General features: G+C 45.1%; 1 protein-coding gene across 1 annotated transcript in view; it reads left to right on the top strand.

Moving 5' to 3' along the window:
- LOC117361351 (venom serine protease inhibitor-like) overlaps positions 1-23,733 on the top strand; it is a 63,503-nt gene extending 39,770 nt beyond the window's left edge. The window contains exon 4 of the mRNA XM_033946550.1: positions 23,191-23,733. Coding sequence (XP_033802441.1) covers positions 23,191-23,390 — 200 coding nt within the window. The 3' untranslated portion in view covers positions 23,391-23,733. The remainder of the gene's footprint in view (positions 1-23,190) is intronic.
- Positions 23,734-24,324: the final 591 nt, after the last annotated feature.

Here is a 24,324-nt window from a genome sequence, read left to right as displayed (position 1 = left end):
CACTGCATCTTTCAGAGGCTTCAAGGTGCAAGGAGCTGCTTTGCCTCTGATGGGGAGGCTATCATGCACACTGTGTGGACTTCTCCCACTGCCAAGAGCAGAGGGCTACTATTGACTCTTTTGAAAGATTCAGTTTTTTCAACCTAAGAACAGTGTAGAGCAGACATGTCAAACTCACAATCTGGTCCGAGATTTGGCCCACTGTTCCTTCCCGTGGCAGAGAGAATGCGTGAGGACATGTGAATGGCTGGGGTCAGTACTCTTCCTCATTGACCCTCGTGCTTGTCCGTCACTGCTCCAACAGACGCTCCATTAGTGGCAGTGAGCGTACTCCATTTTCCTCCCTCCAGCGTCCTGGACTGACAACGTGCTATGTTGGGTGGGAGGAGGTGGCGACTTTCCTCTGCAGGCTGCTTTCTTTTGTTTGCATCACAGATGGAAGTGATCAAAATGGTTCCCCCTTTTACTAAACTTCACTAGCAGTTTTTAGCACTGGGAGCAGCGTGAAACATTCAGTGCGGCTCCCGGCGCTAAAAAATGCTATCGCAGTTTAAAAAAAACAGGAGCACTGTGAAGAGAGAAAATGGCATCAGACAGCAAAAATTTTCATGAACGGTGACTTTAGTTTAAAGAATAAGACAACTGTTTGAAAATACTGTGGTAAGGATTTTAAATACCATTGAAACCTCATTACAGTGGTTGGGGGGATTGGGGGTGCTAGTATTTGGGGGGTACTGGGGAGGCGAGGTGGAGGTAAAAGGAAGTTTTCCTTGTAGAACATAAGATTTGCCGCTGCTGGGTCAGAACAGTGGTCAATCATGCCCAGCAGTCTGCTCATGTGGCGGCCCTTAGGTCAAAGACCAGTGCCCTATTTGAGTCTAGCCTTACCTGCATATGTTCTGTTCCAGTAGGACAGAGGTCAGGAACCTTTTTGGATGACATATTTTAAAATGTAATTCCGTGAGAACCATACAATATGTTTAAAACTAAACACAATTAAATGTGTGCATTTTATGTAAAACCAACACTTTTAAAGTGCAATAAGTCTCTGAATTCTTTTTAATAACGTTGTTATGCTGTTGCTAACCAATCTATAATAATAAAATGGTAATCATGCATGCGCACTCTAAAGCCATGTTCCCTGTTCCGTCGGGATCTGGCCACAAGAGTGTGCATGCGCGCTTAGTACGTCACCAGCCGCCGATCGAATCCACAAGCCGGGACCGCAGCCAGCCACCGATCTCTGTTCCTCCAGCGGGGGGGGAGGGGGGTGTCTCAGAGGAGAGGGATCGCGGCCGCTCAGCGCCCCCACCGAGGAGCCCAGCAACTTTCCGCCTCGGCTCTTAAGCTGACCTCGCTGCCCGGGACCCGAGTCCTATGCCGCCCCTCCCTTCCCTTCCCGCGGGCCCGACTATAAACCTGGCGATTCAAGCAGCATGTGCAGCAGTCTTCACACGCAGCTTCGGGCCCTTCTATTGCCCTGATTTGCTCTGCCGCGTCTCTGATGGTTTGTAGTTGGGACCACGGGAAGGGAAAGGGGGGTAGAGGAAATCTAATGTTGCTGCACAGGGAACTGGTGTGGGGGGAGGGAAATGGAGGGGGATGGAATGCTGCTTTGAACAGAGGGAGGAAGGGAGACAGAAAGAAAAGAAGAAAGATACAGGGACAGGGAGATACACAGAAAGACAGACAGAAAAGGGGGCCAGGGACAGAGAAAGACAGAAAGAAAGACAGCGTGAGTCACGTCAGGAGGGGTGCGGGATGCGGCAAAGGGAGCTTTTCCAATGGGTGCAACTGGGCGGCTGTTGGGAATTTCTGATCAGGGGCAGAGCAAGATAAGTGTATCATAGGGATAAGAAGGAGGAGGGGGGAAGGAAAAGGAAGGGATGCCTACTGCTGGACAGGGGGAGAAGGAAAGAGGTGCTGATGGACAGGGGGGGTGGAGAAAAAGGAACGGAGGCCTAATGTTGGACAGGGGGAGAAGGAAAGAGGTGCTGCTGGACAGGGGGGAGGTAAAACAAAGGGAGAAAGGCTGCTGCTGCATAAGGAGAGCAGTGAATGGGTGGTGGTGGACACAGGGGAGGTAAAAGGAAGGGAGAATGGACAGGGGGAGCAGGCAAGGGTGGTGATGGACAGCCAAGGAAAAAGAAAGACAGAAAGAAAGAAAGCGGCTAAGAAGAGAGAGAGAGAAAGAAATAAAGACAGACACACATACATATATTCTAGCACCCGTTAATGTAACAGGCTATAAGACTAGTGATGAATAAAGTATTTCTTACCATTAATGCAACTTCTCGCGCTGCATGGTTTTGCTGATGGCTTTGTAGTCTGGTTGATACACGGTGAGGTTAAGTTTCATGCAGGCGTTGAGACTTCCATCCGTTAAACGTGATCGTAGGTTGGTCTTAATGTTCTTTAGATGTGAGAAAGACTGCTCACATGAACACATAGAGCCAAACATTGTCAATACAGCAATACTCACACGCTGCAGTGTGTGGTATGTGACGGAAAGCACGTTCCAAGTTTTGACAATCAGCTGGTCTGCGGGTTGAAGTTTTTTCATTTCTTCCCACTTATGTTTGCTCGCCAATGTCTGCGATGAAGAGTTCTAGCTTGTTTTCAAATGCAAACACTGCTTGTTGAAGGGATAAGACTGTAATTCCAAACCCTTGCATTTTCACATTGAGCTGGTTCAGATGTTCAGTCATGTCCACGAGATAGTAGAACTTCAGGAGCCACTCAGTGTTAGCTAACTCAGGATGCTCGACATTTTAAGAAAAGTCCGGATTTCGCTCAGGCAAGCCGCGAAACGGCTGAGCACCTTCCCTCTTGACAACCAATGCATATTGCTATGCAGAAGCAGACCAGGATAATTATTCCCAACTTTATCCAGCAGTGTTTTAAACTGGCGATAATTTAAAGCTCGGGCAACAATAAAGTTGACCACCTGAATGACCAGTGACATCACCTCACCATGCTGCTCACCACACATCTGAGCACAAAGTGCCTCCTGATGTAGGATGCAGTGAAAACTTAGGATGGGTCTCTTTTCATGTTCACAGAGAAGCGCTACGAATCCTCTGTTTTTCCACACCATGCACGGAGCACCATTGAAGCAGAGGAGTTCATAGTGTGTACGGCCGCTCTCCTTGGCTCCGCCCCCGGAAGTCAGAGTGTCACGTTGGCAGCGAGCCAGATGCAGCCATCAAAAGAGCCACATCTAGCTCGCGAGCCATAGGTTCCAGACCCCTACAGTAGGAACTTATCTATCCAACCTTTTCTTGAATCCCTGATAGGTGCTTTCCCCTATAACAGCCTCCGGAAGAGCGTTCCAGATTTCTACCACTCTCTGGGTGAAGAAGAACTTCCTTACGTTTGTACGGAATCTTTTCCCTTCTAACTTTAGCAAGTGCCCTCTCATTCTCTTCACCTTGGAGAGGGTAAACAATCTCTCTTTCTCTACTAAGTCAATTCCCTTCAATATCTTGAATTTTTCGAACATGTCCCCTCTCAGTCTTCTCATTTCAAGGGAGAAGATGCCCAGTTTCTCTAGCCTCCCATTGTACGCCAACTCCACCAGACCCTTAACCATTTTTCTTTTCAGCTCTTTTCTGGACCCTTTCGAGTAGTACTATTTTCTTTTACATGTACGGCGACTAGTGTTGGGCGCAGTACTTCAAGTGGGGGCATACCATGGCCCGGTACAGCAGCATGATAACCTTCTCAGATCTGTTTGTGATCCCCTTCTTAATCATTCCTAGCACTCTGTTTTCCCTTTTCGCTGCCGCGGACCGTTTCATTGACTTGTCTACAAGTACTCCCAAATCTCTTTCCTGGGGACTCTCTCCGCGAAGACAGTGGGAGTGATCTGGATAGAGGAGAATTGAATGATGGAAGGAGAAGAAGAAAGGAGAAGACAAATGGCTGAGCTATTTGGAGAGTGATGAGTTGGAGAGAGTCAGGAATAGGGGGGACAGATGAGTAAACAGAGCTTTACAGTTGTTGCAGTTACTATGTCTAGGTATGGTGAGCTGGAGCAGGAGCAGGAGCAAGAGCAGGATGTGACATCACTAAGACAGCATGAAAGACAGAGGGAGGGAAGGGAAACATGATTTGAATAATGACCAGGTTGTAACCCTATACTTCTATTACTAAGACTAAGGGGTCCTTTTATTAAGGTGCACATTTAGGCCTAAATTCTCTATTACTGCGTTTAACTTAGGCGTGCTTTGGACGTCGGATATAAGTGAATAATCATGGAGTTAAGGGTCTTAATTAATGTTAATTGGGTAATGGACGACACATAGACGTCCCTAGGTAGTACATAACGAACTAACGTCTATCGAAAGCATAGTCCCGTCTGCAGCTCTGGACGTGGGCGGTCTATGGGCGGTCTATGGGCGTGCCAAGTGGGGACGCTGGATAGGCGCTACCTGGGCGAACGCGTGCGTCTAACTCTAGTGAATTATGTAGACGTAAGAAACCCTGGTCTAACTTGGATTTCAATGCCGTTTCAACTATCGTAATTGCGGCTCTTTGTTACACGCGAGGCAGACGTCTGCTGTATTTTTTATCAATAATTCCAATAGTGAATTTCAATAGGTATTTTTCATCTTTTCTCTGTCCTAATAAATATAATGACACCATAACAATGGAACACATTATATTGCATGGATAACAAACCACATTTCAGCCCAAACCATAATATAATATTCCCATGGCTTTTACAACCCCCTTTTTTGTCTCAACAAACAGCACTGCAATCGGCTCTCTTTTGAAAGCAAAGAAAAACCAGCACACATTATCAGCACTTAAAAAGAGAATAAACAGATACACACCTTAACATTCCAGCTTCCCTCATTGCAAAATGGAGGTGTTCAGTTGCACAAAACTGACCTCATTGTGACCTCATCAATCTGCATCTTCCAAAGTAATATGCCACAATTAAAAGACGTGGTGGGTGTTGAACCCACAACCTCTGGATGTTAGCAGCATAGGCTGGGCTCCTAACTGATAGAGCTACAGCTGTTTGACTGAGCTGTCTGTGCTTCATTAGGTATCATATCAGGATGAACTCAAATAAGTTTAAGCAAAGGAATGCCTAAAGATTTGGAACGTTTTCAAGTAGAAAACAAATATGAAATATGTATTAAAGAATTGCAGCACAAATAACGCCTAAACGGAACAGATTATTTACAGTCCTATATGCATTAGTACAGTGCTCAGAATGAAGATTAGCGTGTAAGAAAAACAGAGCTCCACCTCACATGCATTCAAGCACACTTGGGAATATGGGTTTGGGGCTCAGTGAAAGCAGCGCTTTTAGCCATTGAGCTAACACTCTTTTGTCTCAGCCTACTATGACATTATAGCTAAACTCCTTTTCCCTTAGCACTTCACTAAGATATGATATGACAAGGGAACGAGAGGAATTGGAGGTGTGGGTCAGTGAGGAAAGGCACTCTCTACCAATCGTGCGGCCTTTGAGGGTTCAAATCCCAGCCTGTATTTTACTTGTGGCGTATCAGCCTTCCAGGTGCACTTTGATGATGGTTTCCACTTCTTATAGGAGTTGAATATAACATTTCTCCATTTAAACATGGCATACGTTGTTAGTTTTGATCGTGGTAAAGTATACATTTCTGAAATGGTGAAGAAACAATAATATACAACGTCAGTAAGCGGTATAAGCAAATCCAAACTGCTATAAGCGCAAGAAAGCATTTGTAGCTCAACACGCTAATGCTCCTTTTCTGAGCTTTGCCATCTAAAACTCCCCGGTTTGACTCCCACCTTTGCTCATTTTAATAAGGTCCTAGTTTTTTCCTATTAGATCTTATAACATTTCCCTTTGCAGGCAAACCTATTTTCAACTTACCATGGCTCGGACATCCTAAGCAGTGATGAGAGCACATTAACCAGGCGATCCACAAATGTCATCTTGCAAAGGGAAATGTTATAAGATCTAATAGGAAAAAACTAGGACCTTATTAAAATGAGCAAAGGTGGGAGTCAAACCGGGGAGTTTTAGATGGCAAAGCTCAGAAAAGGAGCATTAGCGTGTTGAGCTACAAATGCTTTCTTGCGCTTATAGCAGTTTGGATTTGCTTATACCGCTTACTGACATTGTATATTATTGTTTCTTCACCATTTCAGAAATGTATACTTTACCACGATCAAAACTAACAACGTATGCCATGTTTAAATGGAGAAATGTTATATTCAACTCCTATAAGAAGTGGAAACCATCATCAAAGTGCACCTGGAAGGCTGATACGCCACAAGTAAAATACAGGCTGGGATTTGAACCCTCAAAGGCCGCACGATTGGTAGAGAGTGCCTTTCCTCACTGACCCACACCTCCAATTCCTCTCGTTCCCTTGTCATATCATATCTTAGTGAAGTGCTAAGGGAAAAGGAGTTTAGCTATAATGTCATAGTAGGCTGAGACAAAAGAGTGTTAGCTCAATGGCTAAAAGCGCTGCTTTCACTGAGCCCCAAACCCATATTCCCAAGTGTGCTTGAATGCATGTGAGGTGGAGCTCTGTTTTTCTTACACGCTAATCTTCATTCTGAGCACTGTACTAATGCATATAGGACTGTAAATAATCTGTTCCGTTTAGGCGTTATTTGTGCTGCAATTCTTTAATACATATTTCTATGAGTTAAATCAAACTTCAGAGGGCTTGGACAGGTGTTGAAGAATGATCCAGTTAGGGGGGGATGTTTTTGGTGGGGGGAGGGTGTTCAGCATGAGAGAGAACAGGTTGCATTAACTATTAGACAATGGGCTGCACATAATAAAAGCTGAAGCAAAATATTGATATGTAAAGGCAAGGCTAAAGAGTTACCAGGTGTCCTGGCTGAGAAATGAATATAACCTATTTGCTAACCTTACTCAAGACTTGAACCCCCTGATGTATGGACGATGAAAAAGCAATGCCTTAAGGCATAGAGCTATAGAGGTAACTTTGTTTAGAACATAGAGCTTAGAGATGTGAAGGAAATGACTACAACGTCACTACAGCTGTATATTGCAAAACCACATCCAATGCACATCCAATTAGATTTGAATCCTAACGGTTTCTATGACGTCCGCCGCTAATTAGGCGTGCTTAGTATATAGAAAGCTTTGGCACAGCCATTTTGCCTATGTAAGACCCCCTCATGTGAGTTGGTGTTTGTGGTGTTCTGTTTCCTCAATGATGAAACTTTGTGCTATGACTTGCCTGTTCTCCTTTATACTCCCTTCTGCCTTTGACACTCCTCCCCACCCCCATTATCTGTATTTCCTTAGTTTATGGATTTTTCTGGGTGTTGGTGTGAGGGATTGTTGGGGACTTAAATTTTGTGTTAAGTGTGGAGGGGAATAAATTGTTAGGGAAAAGAAGGGGCCAGGTCAGGTTACACACAGATGCCCACACCCACCACTCTCCCTGCTTTCATAATGTCATTGTCTGCCCCACCTCCATTTTCCATAGTAGCAGAGTACACCAAAAAGAAAGAGCAGAGGGGGCCTACAACATTCAATTAACTCCATGTGGAATGGATGGGAACCTTTGTTTAAATATGGGAAATATGTCATCAACCAAGGCAGCTACTGCACCAGATGGGATACATATTAATGAGATTCTTAAGTTGAATGCAGGAGAGGTGTCTAGATATGGCCAGACTTGGGGGAGGGGGGAGCAGAGATATGCTGGATAGTAGTCTTGAATGAGAAAAGATAAAAGCAAGAGGTGGAGGATGTCATGGAGGCAAGGAGAGATTAGGGATGCAAGGGTATTTGCTAACAGAAAGGGTGAAAGGTTGCCACTGGGGATGGAAGGAGATTAGGGAGTAACACTAGGTTTTGAGGTGGAATGGAGAGATGGCATGTAGGTTCCAGCCCTCTCCTCCCCTCCCCTGGTATGCATCAAGGAAAATAACAAAAGAGAGGGACAGATGTTGATGCATAGGGAGCTAGGTTGTGAAAGGTGGGATAAGAGGATTGTAAGGGATAGCGCTAATGAGCATGCATGAGAGACCTGCATCTAATGGAGGTGTCAGCCATCAAATCTACCACGATGCATATCCATTAGGGGTATCCTCAAACCCTTAACTGGCCTAGTGGTCGTTCATGACACTGTTGGGACATACCTCTGTAAACCACATGATACAGCAATGTAGCTCTGGGAAGCACCTAACGAATACAATATAAGCTGAAACACAAACACACTGTCAGCTATATATGTTTCATTTATTTGATGGATTTTATTGTAAAACATAAATCCATTGACTTGCTGTTGTACATAATAGATGGAAATATGCATAATATAGGATGCAACCACAAAAAACAAAAGGGAACAAGCCTGAAGAAGTATTTAATACCTTATTTAACTCAGATGGTGGTCAGAATCCACGGATGGAATACAAAAAACTCAGGATGGGGAACAAACCCCTAAAGAGATTGGTCATTGAAAGTGCTTCATTCTGTTTAGCATGTCCATAACATAGGTGAGTATTCAATGATTCCAAAAAATATAGTTTCAAAACGTGCAAGCAAACTTAACTTAAAAGTCCATACAGCGATGGTCCGGCAGGGTTCAGACGCGTTTTGCCAAGGAGGCTTCTTCAGAGAACCCGCTGTGCTGTGTGCAATTAATAATTAAATGCTTCCTGGTTCAAAGAAAAAAGTTTTTCATTTCCTGTGACAAGGATGAAGTCAGGCAAATGTCCAGGCTGCCAACAGATGGCAACGGGTTGCACCTTAAGATGAAGTCAGGCAAATGTCCAGGCTGCCAACAGATGGCAACGGGTTGCACCTTAAGATGAAGTCAGGCAAATGTCCAGGCTGCCAACAGATGGCAACGGGTTGCACCTTAAGATGAAGTCAGGCAAATGTCCAGGCTGCCAACAGATGGCAACGGGTTGCACCTTAAGATGAAGTCAGGCAAATGTCCAGGCTGCCAACAGATGGCAACGGGTTGCACCTTAAGATGAAGTCAGGCAAATGTCCAGGCTGCCAACAGATGGCAACGGGTTGCACCTTAAGATGAAGTCGGCAACATGGCTCCTGGAGAGCTACAGATCCTTGGAAGGGTGTAATAGTTATTATCCAACTATGATGCCCTCGATGGGAGTTGAAGCTGATGAAGATTGGCACTCAGGCCAGGATGCTATCTGGATGAAAGATCTGCAGTGACTGAACCGTGATATAGAGGCTGTGGCGTGTACATGCAGAGGAGGTCCAGCGGAGCCCCAGGGTCCATGCGGCATGACTGGCCTGGGAGTGTTCAGAGGACATAGTGGGTCCTAATGGGGGTCCTTTCCTTTTCCCTTTCCCCGGCCACGGCCTCGACTCCGGCCACGGGTGGACGGGGGGGAACCTTGCCTGGTGGGAGCCTGGCTGGAGGAGGTCTGGGAGGTGGATTGAGGTCCAGGATCCCCATGGGAGGCAGTCTGGGTGATGAGCTGGGGGAGAAAGTGTGAAAGAATGCCACACATGTTCTCCAGCGCCCGGCGAGTCCCTGCCTGCTCTTCCAGGATTGCAGACTGCTGGGCCACCAGGGAGGCCAGGTGCTGGTTCATTACATGTGTGGCTTCTTTTATCTCAGCCACCTCCCTGATGAGCAAAGATTGTCTCTGGTGGATGTGGTCACCCACCTCCACCAATTGACGGTGGAGCTCATCAGGGGGGGCCTCCAGCTCATCACCCTGATGGAAATCTTCCTCCCCCAGGGCTCCAACCTCATCCACCTCTTCTTCCCCCTCCAACTCTTCCCCCTCCTCTACTGCCCTGTTGTCATCGTGGGGATGAAGGGGGGGCGCCGGTGCAGCTTGTGTATCAGTGTTCTGAGGAGGAGGGGTGGCGTATGATGTTCCAGCCACTGCTTCCTCCTCCTCCTCCTCCTCATCCCCTTCATCCCTATCAGCAGCAGAAGGAGGATGGGACGCCTCTGCAAAAAGACAAGAAAATACACATTGGTATTAGTTGAAAGCGGTAACATCTGAGAACATCATTTGAATTGCATCACAGGTCACAATACTGTACATCTGGTCATTTACAAGGTATTATGCAGGCTAACATATGGAACATTAGCAACGTATTCCACATGTTAGGCTTCCAAGAGTATCAAAACAGGCAATGGCTTTTATTATATTACTATGAATTGCATTGGTTGTATAGTACTGTTGTAGTTTAGAAAGATATAAAATATGAGTAAAAACACCAACAAGTCAATGGCTTCTATGTAAAGTGATCTTACCTTGGTGCCCCAGGGAAGTATCAATGGCTCCCACAACAGGACCTATTCCAGGACCCACTATGTCCATCACCTCACTCTCCAGGACAGTCAGCTGGAGGTTGCCGCAAGGACCCTGCGCATTAATTCGTTCCTGCTTCCGCCGGACCTCTCTCCGCAGGGCACGCCACCGTTTTTTCAGAGCCTCTATATCACGGCCCTGATGGTGTACAGCATCTATGTCACTGCAGATTCTTCTCCAGATAGCATGCTGGCCTTCTATCCCAATCCTATCAGCTTCCCTCCCAAAGAGGGAATCATAGTTGGCCCCAACTTGGGCCACAAGGATCTGCAACTCTCCATGCAAGAAATTCGATTTTCGCTTTGAAGCCATGTTGCAAGGTGTAGCCATCTTTTCAGGCTACTTATAGAACACGTTCAAAAACACCCCCTGTACAACACCCAATGAGGTGTGATGGGCATGGTTAGGAAGCGGGCTAAGGAACCGCACCCGAACGGCGCCCAATGGGCATAGAGAAAGTTTTCCCACCATGATGACGTCTCACGCTACATAGGCGTGCATGAGTATAAGAAGGTCCAGGTGAGCAGCGTTTCCTTTCTATACTATCCTATCGCTTATGCAGATGTTTGAGACTTTACTCTGTCTTAGTCTTTTACATTTCTTTCCCTATCTCTGCCTCCCATTTCCCTCTATTCCACAGAGCCATTAATACTGGCCATTCTAATATGTGGTTTTATCTTTTCTAGAAGCAGCTCAGATAGTAAGTCCAGGTGAGAATGATATTTTGTAAGCTACTTTGAACTATCATAGAACTAAAGAAACTAACCAACCAAAAGTGACTTCTCTTTATGGCCTTTCATTGTGTGCTATTGTTTATACTAGTTATTTTATTTCTGATATCTCCTACTCTCCATTCCACAGGGCTGATAAAAATGACTCAGAAGACTGATAAAGACCATGCTGGTATATATTTTGCTGGTACACAAATGGATATGTAAGTAAAATGGATGTGTTCATACATCTGAGAGGGTTTACTCAGAGTTAAAGTTAATTCTTTGTAGAATCTAATTACAGGCAAATTAAAATCAGGTGAGGAATGGTTCTGTGTACTAACTCATTGATAAGAATAGGTCGGGTATGTTGGGGGGGGGGAACACTGCCATTCAATGGATATCCAATCAACATGGTTCAGGTGGAAAACTCCTAATGAGTGCCTAATGGCTGCCATATTTAATAAGGATTCTAAAGGTATGTTAGCAGCTCTGTTACTTCTAGGTGTGTGTTCTGCCACAACTTCAGTGTTTAATTTAGGAGACATAGGTCTTTGTTAACAGTTTCTCTCTATTCTTCATTTCAGACCAGAGCAGCAGCTCAGCACACCAGTTTGCACCTAGCCAAACAGTTGTAGGTGAGAATGATATATGGTAACCTTTATTTGCTTACTCTTGAGTCACTCTTCACACAGGTATCCTTAATGACTTTCAGGAACAATAGTAAATTGATAATGTTGTCCTCATAGAACACCATGGCACGCATTCCTGCTGTTATATGCACACAAACTTTTTGTTTTCAGTTAGTCTATTCCCTCACATGAGTTCTAAACAGTAGCAGTGGAGGATTACAGGTGATACTAACCCACACCATCAGCAAGTTAAGGTTATTGCCTTAACACCTATACCACGGTGACATCTAAGCAGCTCAACATATATGAGGTTAACACATTGCTTCAGGGAAGGGAGGACCTTGGGGGTTGAACCCCCCTGTTTGTGAACGTTGTGTAAACCAGCTTCTCCTCTTTTCTGTTTTCAGGTGTCTTAGACAGGCAAGTGCAGTATTGTCAGATGGAGTTTTTATAGTACTGAGAGCAGTGCAGCTGTGAGCATCTTTGTGGTTTCCACACCTGCTTTACCAAAATAGTGCAGCTCAAGAACCAGGAGGATAGATTGAGGTATCTGGCCTTTACTTCCATCACCTTCCGTGAAAGGAAGTAAAACCCACATGTCTCATTTGGATTCTCCTGGTGTGGAGCCAACTCATACTAGCAGTAACCCTATTCGTTAACAACATATCTACCACAGTGACTTATAGTCTCTTCCTTATGTAGCCATTTACTTTGGAACAGGGACTGGCTTACTTTGCACATCATAGCTGAGATGTTGTCATCTACCTACAGTTGCATATACCCTTGCATTCACTTACTTTTTTCCTAGATTCTGCAATGATTTGACATCAAAGTGGCTAGCAGGTAATAGAATGAATGACAGACCCCAATAAAGATTGTCAAACTTTCTATATGTCACCTTGTTGTTATATTGAAAAGGGCCCATTCAGCAGTCCCTCCTGAACCCCTATCTACCTTGGACTCTGTCCACTAAACTTCTGATGCTACAAGGTTAAAACCACACAGGAAAGTTTAAACCATAACCAACTTTTTTATTAAAATATAAACTTTTTAAAACTTGGAAAACTTTTTTTTTAAATAACTATTTACATACACATAACACAGGGAAAGAGGGTGGGTGCCCCCCAAGAGCAGCTTGAGCTACCTCAGGCGAGGGGGGCGGAAGAGGTGCAGTCATTGAGAGGGTGTATGGCTGCTGGCACCATGCCCTCTTTCGGCTATCAGCCGCAAGAGGGCATGTTCCATCCTCTCCACACACCCTCTCAATACCTGCACCTCCTCCAAGATGGCAGAGTAGGCCGCCATCTCCCTGGCCACCCCCTCCTGAGGCTGGTCGGGCTGCTCCTGGGGGGGAACAGCAAGGAAAGGGGGTGGGATGGGAACAGGAAGGGCAGGAGAGTGAGGGGAAGGGCTATGGGTGGGGGAAGGGGAAGGTCCAACAGGGGATGGTGGTGGTGGTCCTGGAGGTAGTGGTGGGGCAGGCGGTGGGGGTCCAGGGGGCAGTGGTGGGGCAGGCAGTCCAGGGGGCAGTGGTGGGGGCAGTGGTGGAGGTCCAGGGGGCAGTGGTGGTGTGGGCGGTCCTGAGGGCTGCCAGGCCTCCTCCTCCTCCTCTATCTCCTCCTCTTCCTCCTCCATCTCCTCTTCCTCCTCTGCCGAGGACCAGGGTGGGGCTCCCTCCATCACCTGCGGGGCCTCCTGAGGGGGTGCCTGCGCTGCTGCTTGACAAGAGAGAAATAGGATACAGTCAGATATGTCCACAACACTTTTGAACATGACATTATTTACTACGTTATTTTCTTCAAATGCTAATAACAGGATGCAAAGCACCTACTCCACTGTAAACATCAAAATGTAGCGTAAGTAAGTGAGGCAAGTAGAACACCATAAAGCCATTGTGACATGATATCACAATAGCAGCTTTACTGCAGATTTTATGATTAAGAATGGTTTACAGCTACTCAAGCATTTTCATCTATTTATTCTGGTAAGCTGATCACAAAGAAACACACACTGGACTCATTACTCACCGGCTTGTGCACGCAATTCCTCCCTCACCCCCTCAAGGAAGGCCCGCTCCTGGCGCCTCAGCAGTCGCCCCCTTTTCCTGAGATCCTCAACCTGGATAATAGAGAGAAAGAAAGAACAGAGAGGGAGGGATATGATGAGTGCCATCTAGCACTATGGCATAACATGTTTACTTAAGTATTGACCTCTATAAGCACAAAAAATGGAGTACACTGCCCTCCAAGAGCCCCTATCCGCTTTGGTGTCTGCCTCCACCCCCTTCTGCCACATGTTTTACATGAATTTATTCACGTACACCAGCATTTCCCCTTTCTGTGCTGGAGGCATCGCTATCTCTCTACTGTACCTGGGACAGTGGGGGGGGGGAGGGGGGGTGTGAGGTGACATGGACAGCATCACAAGGAGGAGGTGGGATTGAACTCACAACCCCAGGGTGCTGAGGCTGTAGCCTATCAGCACTGCCCCACATTACAGCATGTCCTGGTGAGCTTACAATCATGCAGCAGGGGCAATAAAATAGTTTGGTCAGAAGGAGCAGCGTGGCTTGAAACCCCTGACGTCAGGGTACTGACGCTGTCACTTTAAACGTCATGCCACTATCTCCCTAGACCAGCAGATTGATACAGGAGTGTTTAAGGTATTTGAAATGATATAGCAGCACTTTGGGAAAGTTGATGTCAAGATGTTTCGATTACAAATGTGAAGCTTGTGACCCAAAAATTAGTTGTGTGCATGTTGTGAATGGAATAGATGCCTTCTAGGAGCTGAATTTGTCATTTGAAATCCTACTACTGCTCCTTTGGGATGTGCTTTAATTTCAGTATTCAATGTAAAAGATTTATTATGCACAATTGTAGTTTTTAAAAGGAATCAAAATTTACCCACAAAAACATGAACAATTTGATTGAGACAGGTTTCCATCATTACATTTTACATGATTATTTGTGAGGGCCTGACTTGGAATACTTACTTCCCTGGGACAGGAGGCTCTACGATTGTAGCGCCGGGTCAGGCGGGTCCAGGAGTCCCTGAACTGCAGGTATGACCTGCGATGGCCTGCCACTCTGAAATAGTGGTGCTCATGCACTAAAAAGAGCCTGGCCAGCAGCCTGGAGTCTTCAGTGGTGAAGTTTGGCTGTCTCCTGGCAGCCATTTTAGGAGAAATAACTGCGTATGAAGAACGGGCGATTCTATGATGTCACAACGCATAAAAACGCGATGACGTGTTTGTGCCGCTTGGGCGTGCTTGCAGCAGCCGCTCCGCGCTACATCAACACTATAGATTACATCCTAAACCACGCCGATATAGCTGTTATACAAAAAAGTACAGCAGAACGCTTAGAAGCTTACCATGTAAACCTAATGAAACTTCACCTCCCCCAAACACAATGACAATTTGTAAATTAAATAAATGAAGATTGGGAAGTGAGGTTCACATATTTTAGCTTAGCTATGCATGGGTGGGTGGAAAAACAAAATCATATTATGTCTTTGGTAACCTTAGTCAGGACTTGAACCCCTGACCTTTGGGGAAGATACAAGCAGTGCTTTTAAGCACTGAGCTATGTTGGGGACTTGGGAATGGGAGTCTCCAGAAATGGCTATAGGTACAAGCTTTGAGAAGGGGTAATCATTGCAAGTATTTACAGGTGTATTTGATCTATGCACACCCAATGACTGTGCAAACAGATTTCAAAATTGTAACGGTTATGACGTCAGACGCTACATCGGCGTCGAGAGTATATAAGGATCTTTAAAAAATCATTATTTTGTCTCCTTTAGACTCCCGTGCGTTCGTGCTTCTGGTGGTTGATTTGTGATAGTGTGACTTTGTACTGTGATTGTATTGTTTCTCCTTTCCCCCATCTTCTCCCTTTTGTTGTGTACTTGTCAGTTGTGTCTTTGGTCTGGTATTGGTTTGAGAGATGATTGATGAGTTTGAGTTTGTCTTACATGTGGTGGCCCATGATAGATTGCTGCGCAGAGGAAGGGGTCTGGTGGCGGCCCCGGCCCCAGCCCTGGCCCTGGCCCCGGCCCCGGGGCGTGGGCAGGTTAGAGGTAGAGGAAGAGGTCCGGCTGTGGCCCTGGGGCGTGGCCAGGTTGGAGGCAGAGGCCCAGGCCGACGCCGACGCCAGGCCCCCAGGGTATATAGGCCCAGGGCAAACTTCCTTGATATGACAGATGAGCGGTGTATTGGTCTCTTTAGATTTAATCGGGAGACCATAGTTCATCTCTGTGAGCAACTGCAGGTGGATTTGGAGCGCACCACTCTTAGGGGACATTCCCTTCCAGTTTATGTACAAGTAACTACAGCCCTGGGGTTTTTGGCTACAGGAACCTTCCAAAGGCCCCTGGGAGCTGGGGCTGGCATTAGTCAACCGTCTGTATCCAGGATAATCAATAAGTTTTTGGAAGTCTTTTTAAGGCGTATTGCTATGTATATCCAGTTTCCGATGAGTGAGGCAGAGCGGCGACGCACAATGAGGGGTTTTGCTCAACTGGCACGTTTCCCCTCTGTCCTGGGAGCTATAGACTGCACACACGTAGCACTCAGACCACCTGCTGAAACTGAAAGGCAATTTAGGAACCGGAGGGCATATCATTCCATGAACATGCAGGTGGTCTGTAGTGCTACCATGGAGGTGACAGATGTGTGTGCCAGCTTTCCAGGGTCCTGCCACGACGCTTATATCCTGGCCCACTCCGGCCTAGGTGGCAGGTTCCAGAGGGGTGAAATCCAAGGTGGATGGCTGGTTGGTGAGTTAACGTACTACTGCAGATAAAGCTTTGCTACATTAACCGCCTTTCTCTCATTTTACCACAGGGTCATGGCTAACTTTGGAGGTGATGCAGAACAATGGACAACAGATATGTGCCCCTTTTCTAATATTGTTTCTCCTTGCAGGTGATCGTGCCTATCCCCTGAGGACATGGTTGATGACCCCAATTGTGCGTCCCCAACAGCCAGAGGAGGAGCGATATAACCGGGCCCTGAACACCACAAGGACCATCGTGGAACGTGCGTTTGGGTTGCTCAAGTCCCGCTTTAGATGTCTACATCGCTCAGGAGGGCAACTGCTGTACAGGCCCGACAAGGTGTCCAGGATGTTTGTTGCCTGCTGCATGCTACATAACCTAGCGCTGAGAAGACGGATGCCAGACCCTCCTGAGCCGGTCCAAGACAGTGACGATGATGAGGACATCCAAGCTAGACGCAGGCCTCTATCTGAGCAAAAAGAGCGTAGGAGAGGGCAGGTGGTCAGGGACAACCTAATAAGAGCCCATTTCTTGGGATAATGGTGAGTATATTTATGTGAACCCCAAACAGCTTCTCTCTCTCTGTCTGTCTCTGTCTCATGTGAGTGAATGTGATGATGCCTCTTTCTCTAGGCTGAAGTTAAAGTTCAGATGTCCCTGACCAGCAAAGCAAGAAGTTATTGGTAGCAGCTCAAGTATTAAAGGTAGAATAATAGGTAAGCTATCTTTGTTTTTGGCCTCATTCACTATGTTGCTCCTGTATATCATTCCATTAGCAGGCTTTATGATGAATTGCCCACATGTCAAATAGCTAACAGCTTTCATACTCTTGTTGCAGGTTGGATGTCCAAGACTTTCATCGTCACCATACAAGGGCATCGTAATGTGCTTCTCGATGGCCTGGTATGAGCTAGCAGTTTAGGACCTCTTGGTTTTTTGTTGTTTTACCAACAACAAATTGTATATCGACACATGCTGGTGTTAGGTTAGCATGTGTGTTGATTGAACACCCCCTTAGTTTTAGGTATAAATGACATCTATATTGGGAGCTCAGAGAAAGCAGATTGGATGAGTTATACTGCTAAAATGTTAAAACTATGGCTATCAGAAGCCTATATGCTGCTCAGCTTTCCACACCTTGTAGGAGTTAATGATGGTATGGGTCTACAAGTTTCTGTGTAGAATAAGACTAGCACCCCCCCCCTCCCTTCTCCATGCTGGTACTTCAAGTTCAACTGAAGCTATAGGATAACTGTAGGTATTGTAACAGTTTGAGGTGGGGGACTTTTCCAATGTATTAACATGCTTCCCCTCTTTGCAGGTGTTCGGGCCCAGCTGATCTCCTCCTCCTCCTCATGTGGCTAGCATCTCATCGTGAAGCTGTTCCTGTGATACGGGCGGATCCTGTGACGTATTCCTGATACTTGTGCATAGGTAGGTATGAGACATTTGTGCTCACTTCTACTAACCTTCAACATTCCAACCAGTGTGTGTAGGTTATTAGCTCACATATGGACTCTGTAACAAGGAGGATGGCTTTTATTTCCCTTGCTTCTCTGGCATAAACCTCTGGCCTTTATTCTCTGACCTCCTTACTTTCCTGTCTTTTTCCTACATCCTGCCTTACCCTACCATGAGGAAATCTTAATATTTCACAGGCACTGACATTGTACCCTTTCCTCCTGTAGGCTGGGAGTTGATTTGGACCTAGGAGTGGCTTACTCTGTATACCGGTGTAGCTGTGATCCATCTCAGCAAACTGCAGTTGCATGTGTTACAATTTCACACCGCTTTTCTGGACTTTTGAGTGTCAATGAAATGACATAATATTCTACAATAAAAATCTTAAACCACTTAAGGATGTTGTGATTACTTACCAAAGGAATGCCATTATTGTAGCATATAGGACGGCGAATGTTAAGCGCCTAAACGGAATAGATTCATTCAGTAGTACAGTTCGGTTTTAACACCCTCAACTCCTTCAGCTGACACAATACTCATTTGAATAAAATTACAAGATACAGACCAATCACATCTCATTTTCATCTGAAACAGCACATTAGCAATACCAGATACAAAACATTTGAAAAGTTGAATTTGTGTGTGATCAAGACAGCACTTTTGAACTATGTATTCAACCATACTTGAGAATATGGATTTCGAGTCAGTGAAAGCAGTGCTTTAAACCATTGACCTACCACTTTTTTGTGTCAGCTAATTGTGATATGATAGCTAAGCTGATTATACCTTGGCACATCACTAAGGTATGCTATGACAGGGGAACCAGAGACACAGGTGTAGGTCAGTGAGTAAAAGCACTATATCGATCATCTGTAGGTTGTGAGTTCAAGTCCCGGCTTGTCTTTTACTTGTGGCATATCTACCTTCCAGGTGCACCTTGATGATGTCACAATGAGATCAGCATTGTGCTGCTTGCTACTTCCTCTTCCTGTGAACTGGAAGCCACATTCAGGTTGAATCAGTGTTTTGATTCTGTTTCTTGTTGTGAAGAATGAGCTGATTGTTGCAATGTTTTAAGACCAGGAGAGTCTTCTTTCAAGCAACCTCTCTGAAATAATGTCTCTGGCAAATCGAAAGAAAGCTTATTGCATGACTTAGGTGCCTTTTCTACCAGTCTTTGTGGAACTTAAACGAAGTTTATATGAGGTCTATATGGTGTTCAAAGTCCTATCCTTTCCACTTCCCTGGGACATGAGGCTCTTCTGTTATACCACCAGGTCAGGCAAATCCAGGAGTTTCTCAATTGCAGATATGACCTGTGATGGCCAGGCACTACAAAGTAGTGATGCTCGTTTGGTAGGAAGAGCCTGGTTTGGCTGTGTCCTGGCTGCCATTTTATAGGAAATAACTGCATATGAAGAACAAGTATAGAAAAAAACATCGATGACGTATATATGCCTCATGGGCGTACTTGAAGCAGCTACTATACTCTACATCAATACAGTTCATTACATGCGCAACGACGCCGATATCGCTGTTATACAAAAATGTACAGCAGAACGCTTAGAAGCTTACCATGTAAACCTATTGAAACTTCTCCTGCCCCAAACACAATGACGTTATAAATTAAATAATGCATGTTTGGGTGGGTGGAAAAAAAAATATTCTGTCTTTGGTAACCTTAGTCAGGACTTGAACCCCTGACCTTTGGAACATACATGCAGTGCTTTTAAGCACTGAGCTATGTTGGGGACTTGGGAATGGGAGTCTCCAGAAATGGCTTTAGGTACAAGCTTTGACAAGGGGTAATCATTGCAAGTATCTACAGGTATATTTGATCTAAGAACACCCAATGAACGTCCAAAACGATTTCAAAATTCTAACGGCTTCTATAATGTCAGATGCTACTTTATGGTTAGGGTTAGGGCTACAGTTAAGTAGCTCGGTAGCTCAGTTAGTAAACAAGCTGTACCAGTTATCCATAGGTTATGAGTTCAACTCGCAGCTTGTCTTTTACTTGATTATAACATGAGGGGTTTATGCTGCAGGAGTGTGTTGTTGGGGTGTTGCAGGGGTGTCTAGGATGACACAGAATAGTCACTTGCATTTTCTACAATGCATTTGAATTTCTTAAGATGAAACCTTAGTGAGCCGGGGAGCAAGGTCACCGCAGCCTCACACCTCAGATGAAAAGGTTAATTTATGAGCGATCTGGGTCTTCAGCAACTCGGAGCCCTCCTCCCGGCTGGCCAGAAGGAGGAAGCTTTGGCGGTGGTGATTTTGGTGGTGAGGGAGGGAGGGAGGGAGGGGGGGAGTCACCTGGCTGCTGCATCTGCACTCCTGCTGGCCACAGACCTACTGATCACAGAGCAGAGATCAGAGAAGCACGTAGGTATGTGCGCATGCGTGGCTAGGGTTTATATATATACACGTATCACATCTAATTTTCATCACAAACACATTAGCGAGACTATACACAATACATTAAAAAGTTGAGCTTGGGTTTGATAAAATAAACAGCATAATTTTGACTCTGTATTACATTTATTGAACCATACTTAAGAATATGGGTGTTGCATCCGTGACAACAGTGCTTTACACCATTGAGCTACCAGTCTTTTGCCTCAACTGACTGTGATATGATAGCTAAGTAGAGTATACTTTAGCACATTACTAAGGTATGCTATGACAGAGGAATTAGAGACACAGGTGTAGGTCAGTAAGTAAAAGCACTATCTCGATCATCTGTAGGTTGTGAGTTCAAGTCCCGGCTTGTCTTTTACTTGTGGCATATCTACCTTCCAGGTGCACCTTGATGATGTCACAATGAGATCAGCATTGTGCTGCTTGCTATTTCCTCTTCCTGTGAACTGGAAGCCACATTCAGGTTGAATCTGTGTTTTGATTGTGTTTCTTGTTGTGAAGAATGAGCTGATAGTAGGAATGTTTTAAGACCAGGAGAGTGTTCTTTGGAGCAAGATATCACTTCTAAACTATCCTCTCTGAAATAATGTCTCTGGCAAATCGAGAGAAAGCTTATTGGATGACTTAGGGTGCCTTTCCTGCCAGTCTTTGTGGAAGTTAAACGAAGTTTATAAAAAGTCTATATGGTGTTCAAAGTCCTATCCTTTCCACTTCTAATAGGAGGTGAGTATGACATTCCTGTATAGCTTTCTGTGTAGCACACATCTACTGGTTCCCACCTTCCATTACTGATAATGTAAGTTCAACACCCACTCGGTACGTTTCATTTTCTAGTTTTCCTTTGAAACATAACATATTTCTTTTCCTTGTATTAATGGTAAATTGTACAATTCTGATACAGTGTTTTAGTTATGTTTTTCATCATCCTATACTTATCAATGCTGAATGTGTGATAATAAAGAGTATATATAAAGTATAATTTTAAAAAAAAACAAATAAAAAACAAACCCGTACTCACGTCTATCACGGGTCCATTAGAGACGGTTCAGAAACCTGCGTCTATTTTGCGCACGTCTATTTTGAGGGACGTCTATTTTGCTTTTGCGGGACGTCTATCTCACGCCTAAATATAGTTAATTGTTATTTACGTTTACCGGACGTCCAAAGCACGCCTAAGTTAAACGTACTAATAGAGAATTTACTCCTTAGCGCGTGCTAAATTGGTTAGCGTACCTTAATAAATGGACCCCTAAGTATCTTAATTAAAAATTTGGCCTGTGACTTAGCCTATGTTTTAGATTTATGCCCCTTATGAAAATGAGTTTGACACCCCTGGTGTAGAGAGAGACAGATAGCAATTGGAGTGAGAAGGGGAAGGGAGTAGTTTGGAATAGGGAGAAGCAGCTTGTCTCTCTCTGGTTAGTAGTTTTGTGGGAGTTGGCAGAGAATTTCTCTAAGTAGCTGACTACCTCTATACATCCTATAAGTTGAATCCTGAATATACTAGTAAAGGGGGAATTTCTATTTGCCCTATTCAACCTCTTTTTACCTTATAATGTTCTTCTGGCCTATCTCCTGTGCACTTAACCAACCATAAGGTACCATAAGAGGCCAGGGATTATGCATGTTTTCCCCCCTTGCCACTATTTTAAGGTGGTTTTGAACAATGGACAGATGAACATAACAACTCTTCCATATCCCAGGTCCAATTGAGCAGTTGATAGCTATGGATGCCCCAGGGCAGCTATAAACACCAATAGTGATTTTTGTTGTTGAGGTTTGTTTAAGCATTTTCTCTTGAGAAATTGAAAATTTACAACCCTTCAAATCTGAGTGTTCTTGTTGTACACATGTATAAGTAGCACATTTTCTAAAATTATTATCGTTATTTTTGGACCATTAGACGCACTGGACCATAAGACGCACCCACCTGCAGAGGAGGAAGAACCAAGAAAAAAAAATTTGGTTCAGAATCGTCTTCTTCTTGGTTTTTACTTCTCTACATGTAGGTGCCTCTGGTGTTCTGGTGCGTCTGGTGGTCTGGTGCTTCTGGTGCTGGTAAGCCCGCAGCCCGCCGCCCAAAGTTGCCCACAACTGCCAGAAACTATCAGAAGTCCTAAGACACCCACAGCCGCCCACAGCCACCCAAAGCCTAAAATCACCCGCAGCCGCCTGAAATGCCAGAAGCCCCCCCTGTACCTTTTTTTAGTGTTGGTCCAGCATGGTCTCCAGGACGGTTGCCTGTGTCTTTAGAAGAGCGATGCAGCAGCATGACCTGTGCGCTTTCTGACTGGAAACGCACAGGTCATGCTCCTGCGTTGCTCTTCTAAAGACACAGGCAGCCATCCTGGAGACCATGCTGGACCAACACTAAAAAAAGGTATGGGGGGGGCTTCTGGTGGCTTTTTTTAGCTTCAGGCTTTGGGCGGTTTCAGGCTTCGGATGGCTGAAGATGGTTTCAGGCTTCGGATGGCTGCGGGCGGCTTCAGGCTTCTGGTGGCTGCGGGCTGCATCGCTCTTCTAAAGACACAGGCAGCCGTCCTGGAGATCGCGTTGGACCAACACTAAAACAGGTACCGGGGTGGGGGGGGCGCAGTGTATTCGGTTCATAAGACGCACCCCCTTTCTACCCCCTATTTGGGGGTACTTAAATATGTGTGCCAATAGTGTCTTTTAAACATGCAAACCTTCTACAATCACCTCCTTCTTCAGTAGCTTTCCAGAATTAACCTACCTTTCCTCAGATCAAGTAAAGAAACTTCCACTGGAGTCCTGCTAAAGCTCTAACTTTCTCCAGGTTCATTATCAATCCTGTTTAAAGCAGTTTTTAATTTTAGGCATTCCCTTTCATTTTCACTTGCTCTTCTCTCCCTCAGATACAAATTGTTCATCGAACATGCATTATACTACCTGTGTCACGAGCTGCCCTGAGACCTGTAAGAATCAAACAAGAATCTGCAACAAGATGTGTAAGCCGGGCTGTGTCTGCAACCAGGATTATGTGCGGAGATGTAATGCATCTGATCTGTGTATACTTAAGAGCGAGTGTTCTACTTCTAACACAATTTGTCCATAGCAATAGCCATGACCTCTTTGCTAGCCTTGCCCTGTTGGGCAAATGTGTCCAGCTGCATGTTTGCCTCCCGATAACTAATTGTTTTTGTTGCTTGTACTGTTGCTGGCAGTGGCTTTCTTGGGCTGCTGTTCCATTACTATTCTGTTTAGCTGCTGCCTGTCTACCTGGCTGCTTTATGGTTCCCATCAGAGAGTGACATGGAGACAAAGATTCATTCCCGTCTCCTCCCTGCATTTTCATCTCTGTCCCTGCTGTCTTAATTTTCTTCCCTGCATCTCCCCGCTCATAGCAGAAAGATGATTTTATGCAATTTTATGGGCCTAAGGCATTGCAAATAAACATTTTAAACCTATTAGTGTTTTTTGTCTTTTATTTTGATTGAAAGAACATCAATAAAAGTACAACTAGCAACAAAACACAGCCAGCAAAAATAGAAACAAATTCAATCAAGTAGAGCCCTCAGACTATCACATGCAGATAACTTATCCCTCCTTTTACAAAACTGCACAAGTGGTTTTTAGCGCCAGCCTTGTACTAATGCTCTACGTTGCTCCGACACTCATAGAGTTCCTATGAGCGTCGGAGCAACACAGAACATTCAGCGGACCGGCTTGCATGCATGGTTTTGTGAAAGGAGAGGGGGGTTTAGTGCTCTTGTCTTGGGTCACCACTAGACCACCTGACCTAAAGACAGGTCCAGGGAGAGGCCTGTGGGGGTCTAAGTGGGAGAGTGGGTGAGTGCGGAGCCAACTGGCACTTCAATAAAAAACCTCAGTTTATATTTAACATTTCCCCCTAAAAGGTGAGGAGGGGGGGGGATATTCTTGATTTATAGTCACTGCTCACTAAATTCAGATCTACCCATCGCAAGTATCCCAAGTGAGGCAATTTCCAACCATTGCTTAAGAGGCTGAGCCTGTCAATGCTATTCCAC

This window comes from Geotrypetes seraphini, chromosome 5 (genome assembly GCF_902459505.1).
Source record: "Geotrypetes seraphini chromosome 5, aGeoSer1.1, whole genome shotgun sequence".
NCBI classification, from domain to species: domain Eukaryota; kingdom Metazoa; phylum Chordata; class Amphibia; order Gymnophiona; family Dermophiidae; genus Geotrypetes; species Geotrypetes seraphini.
Note: the sequence above shows the minus strand (reverse complement) of the source record. Positions and strands in the feature narration are given on the sequence as shown.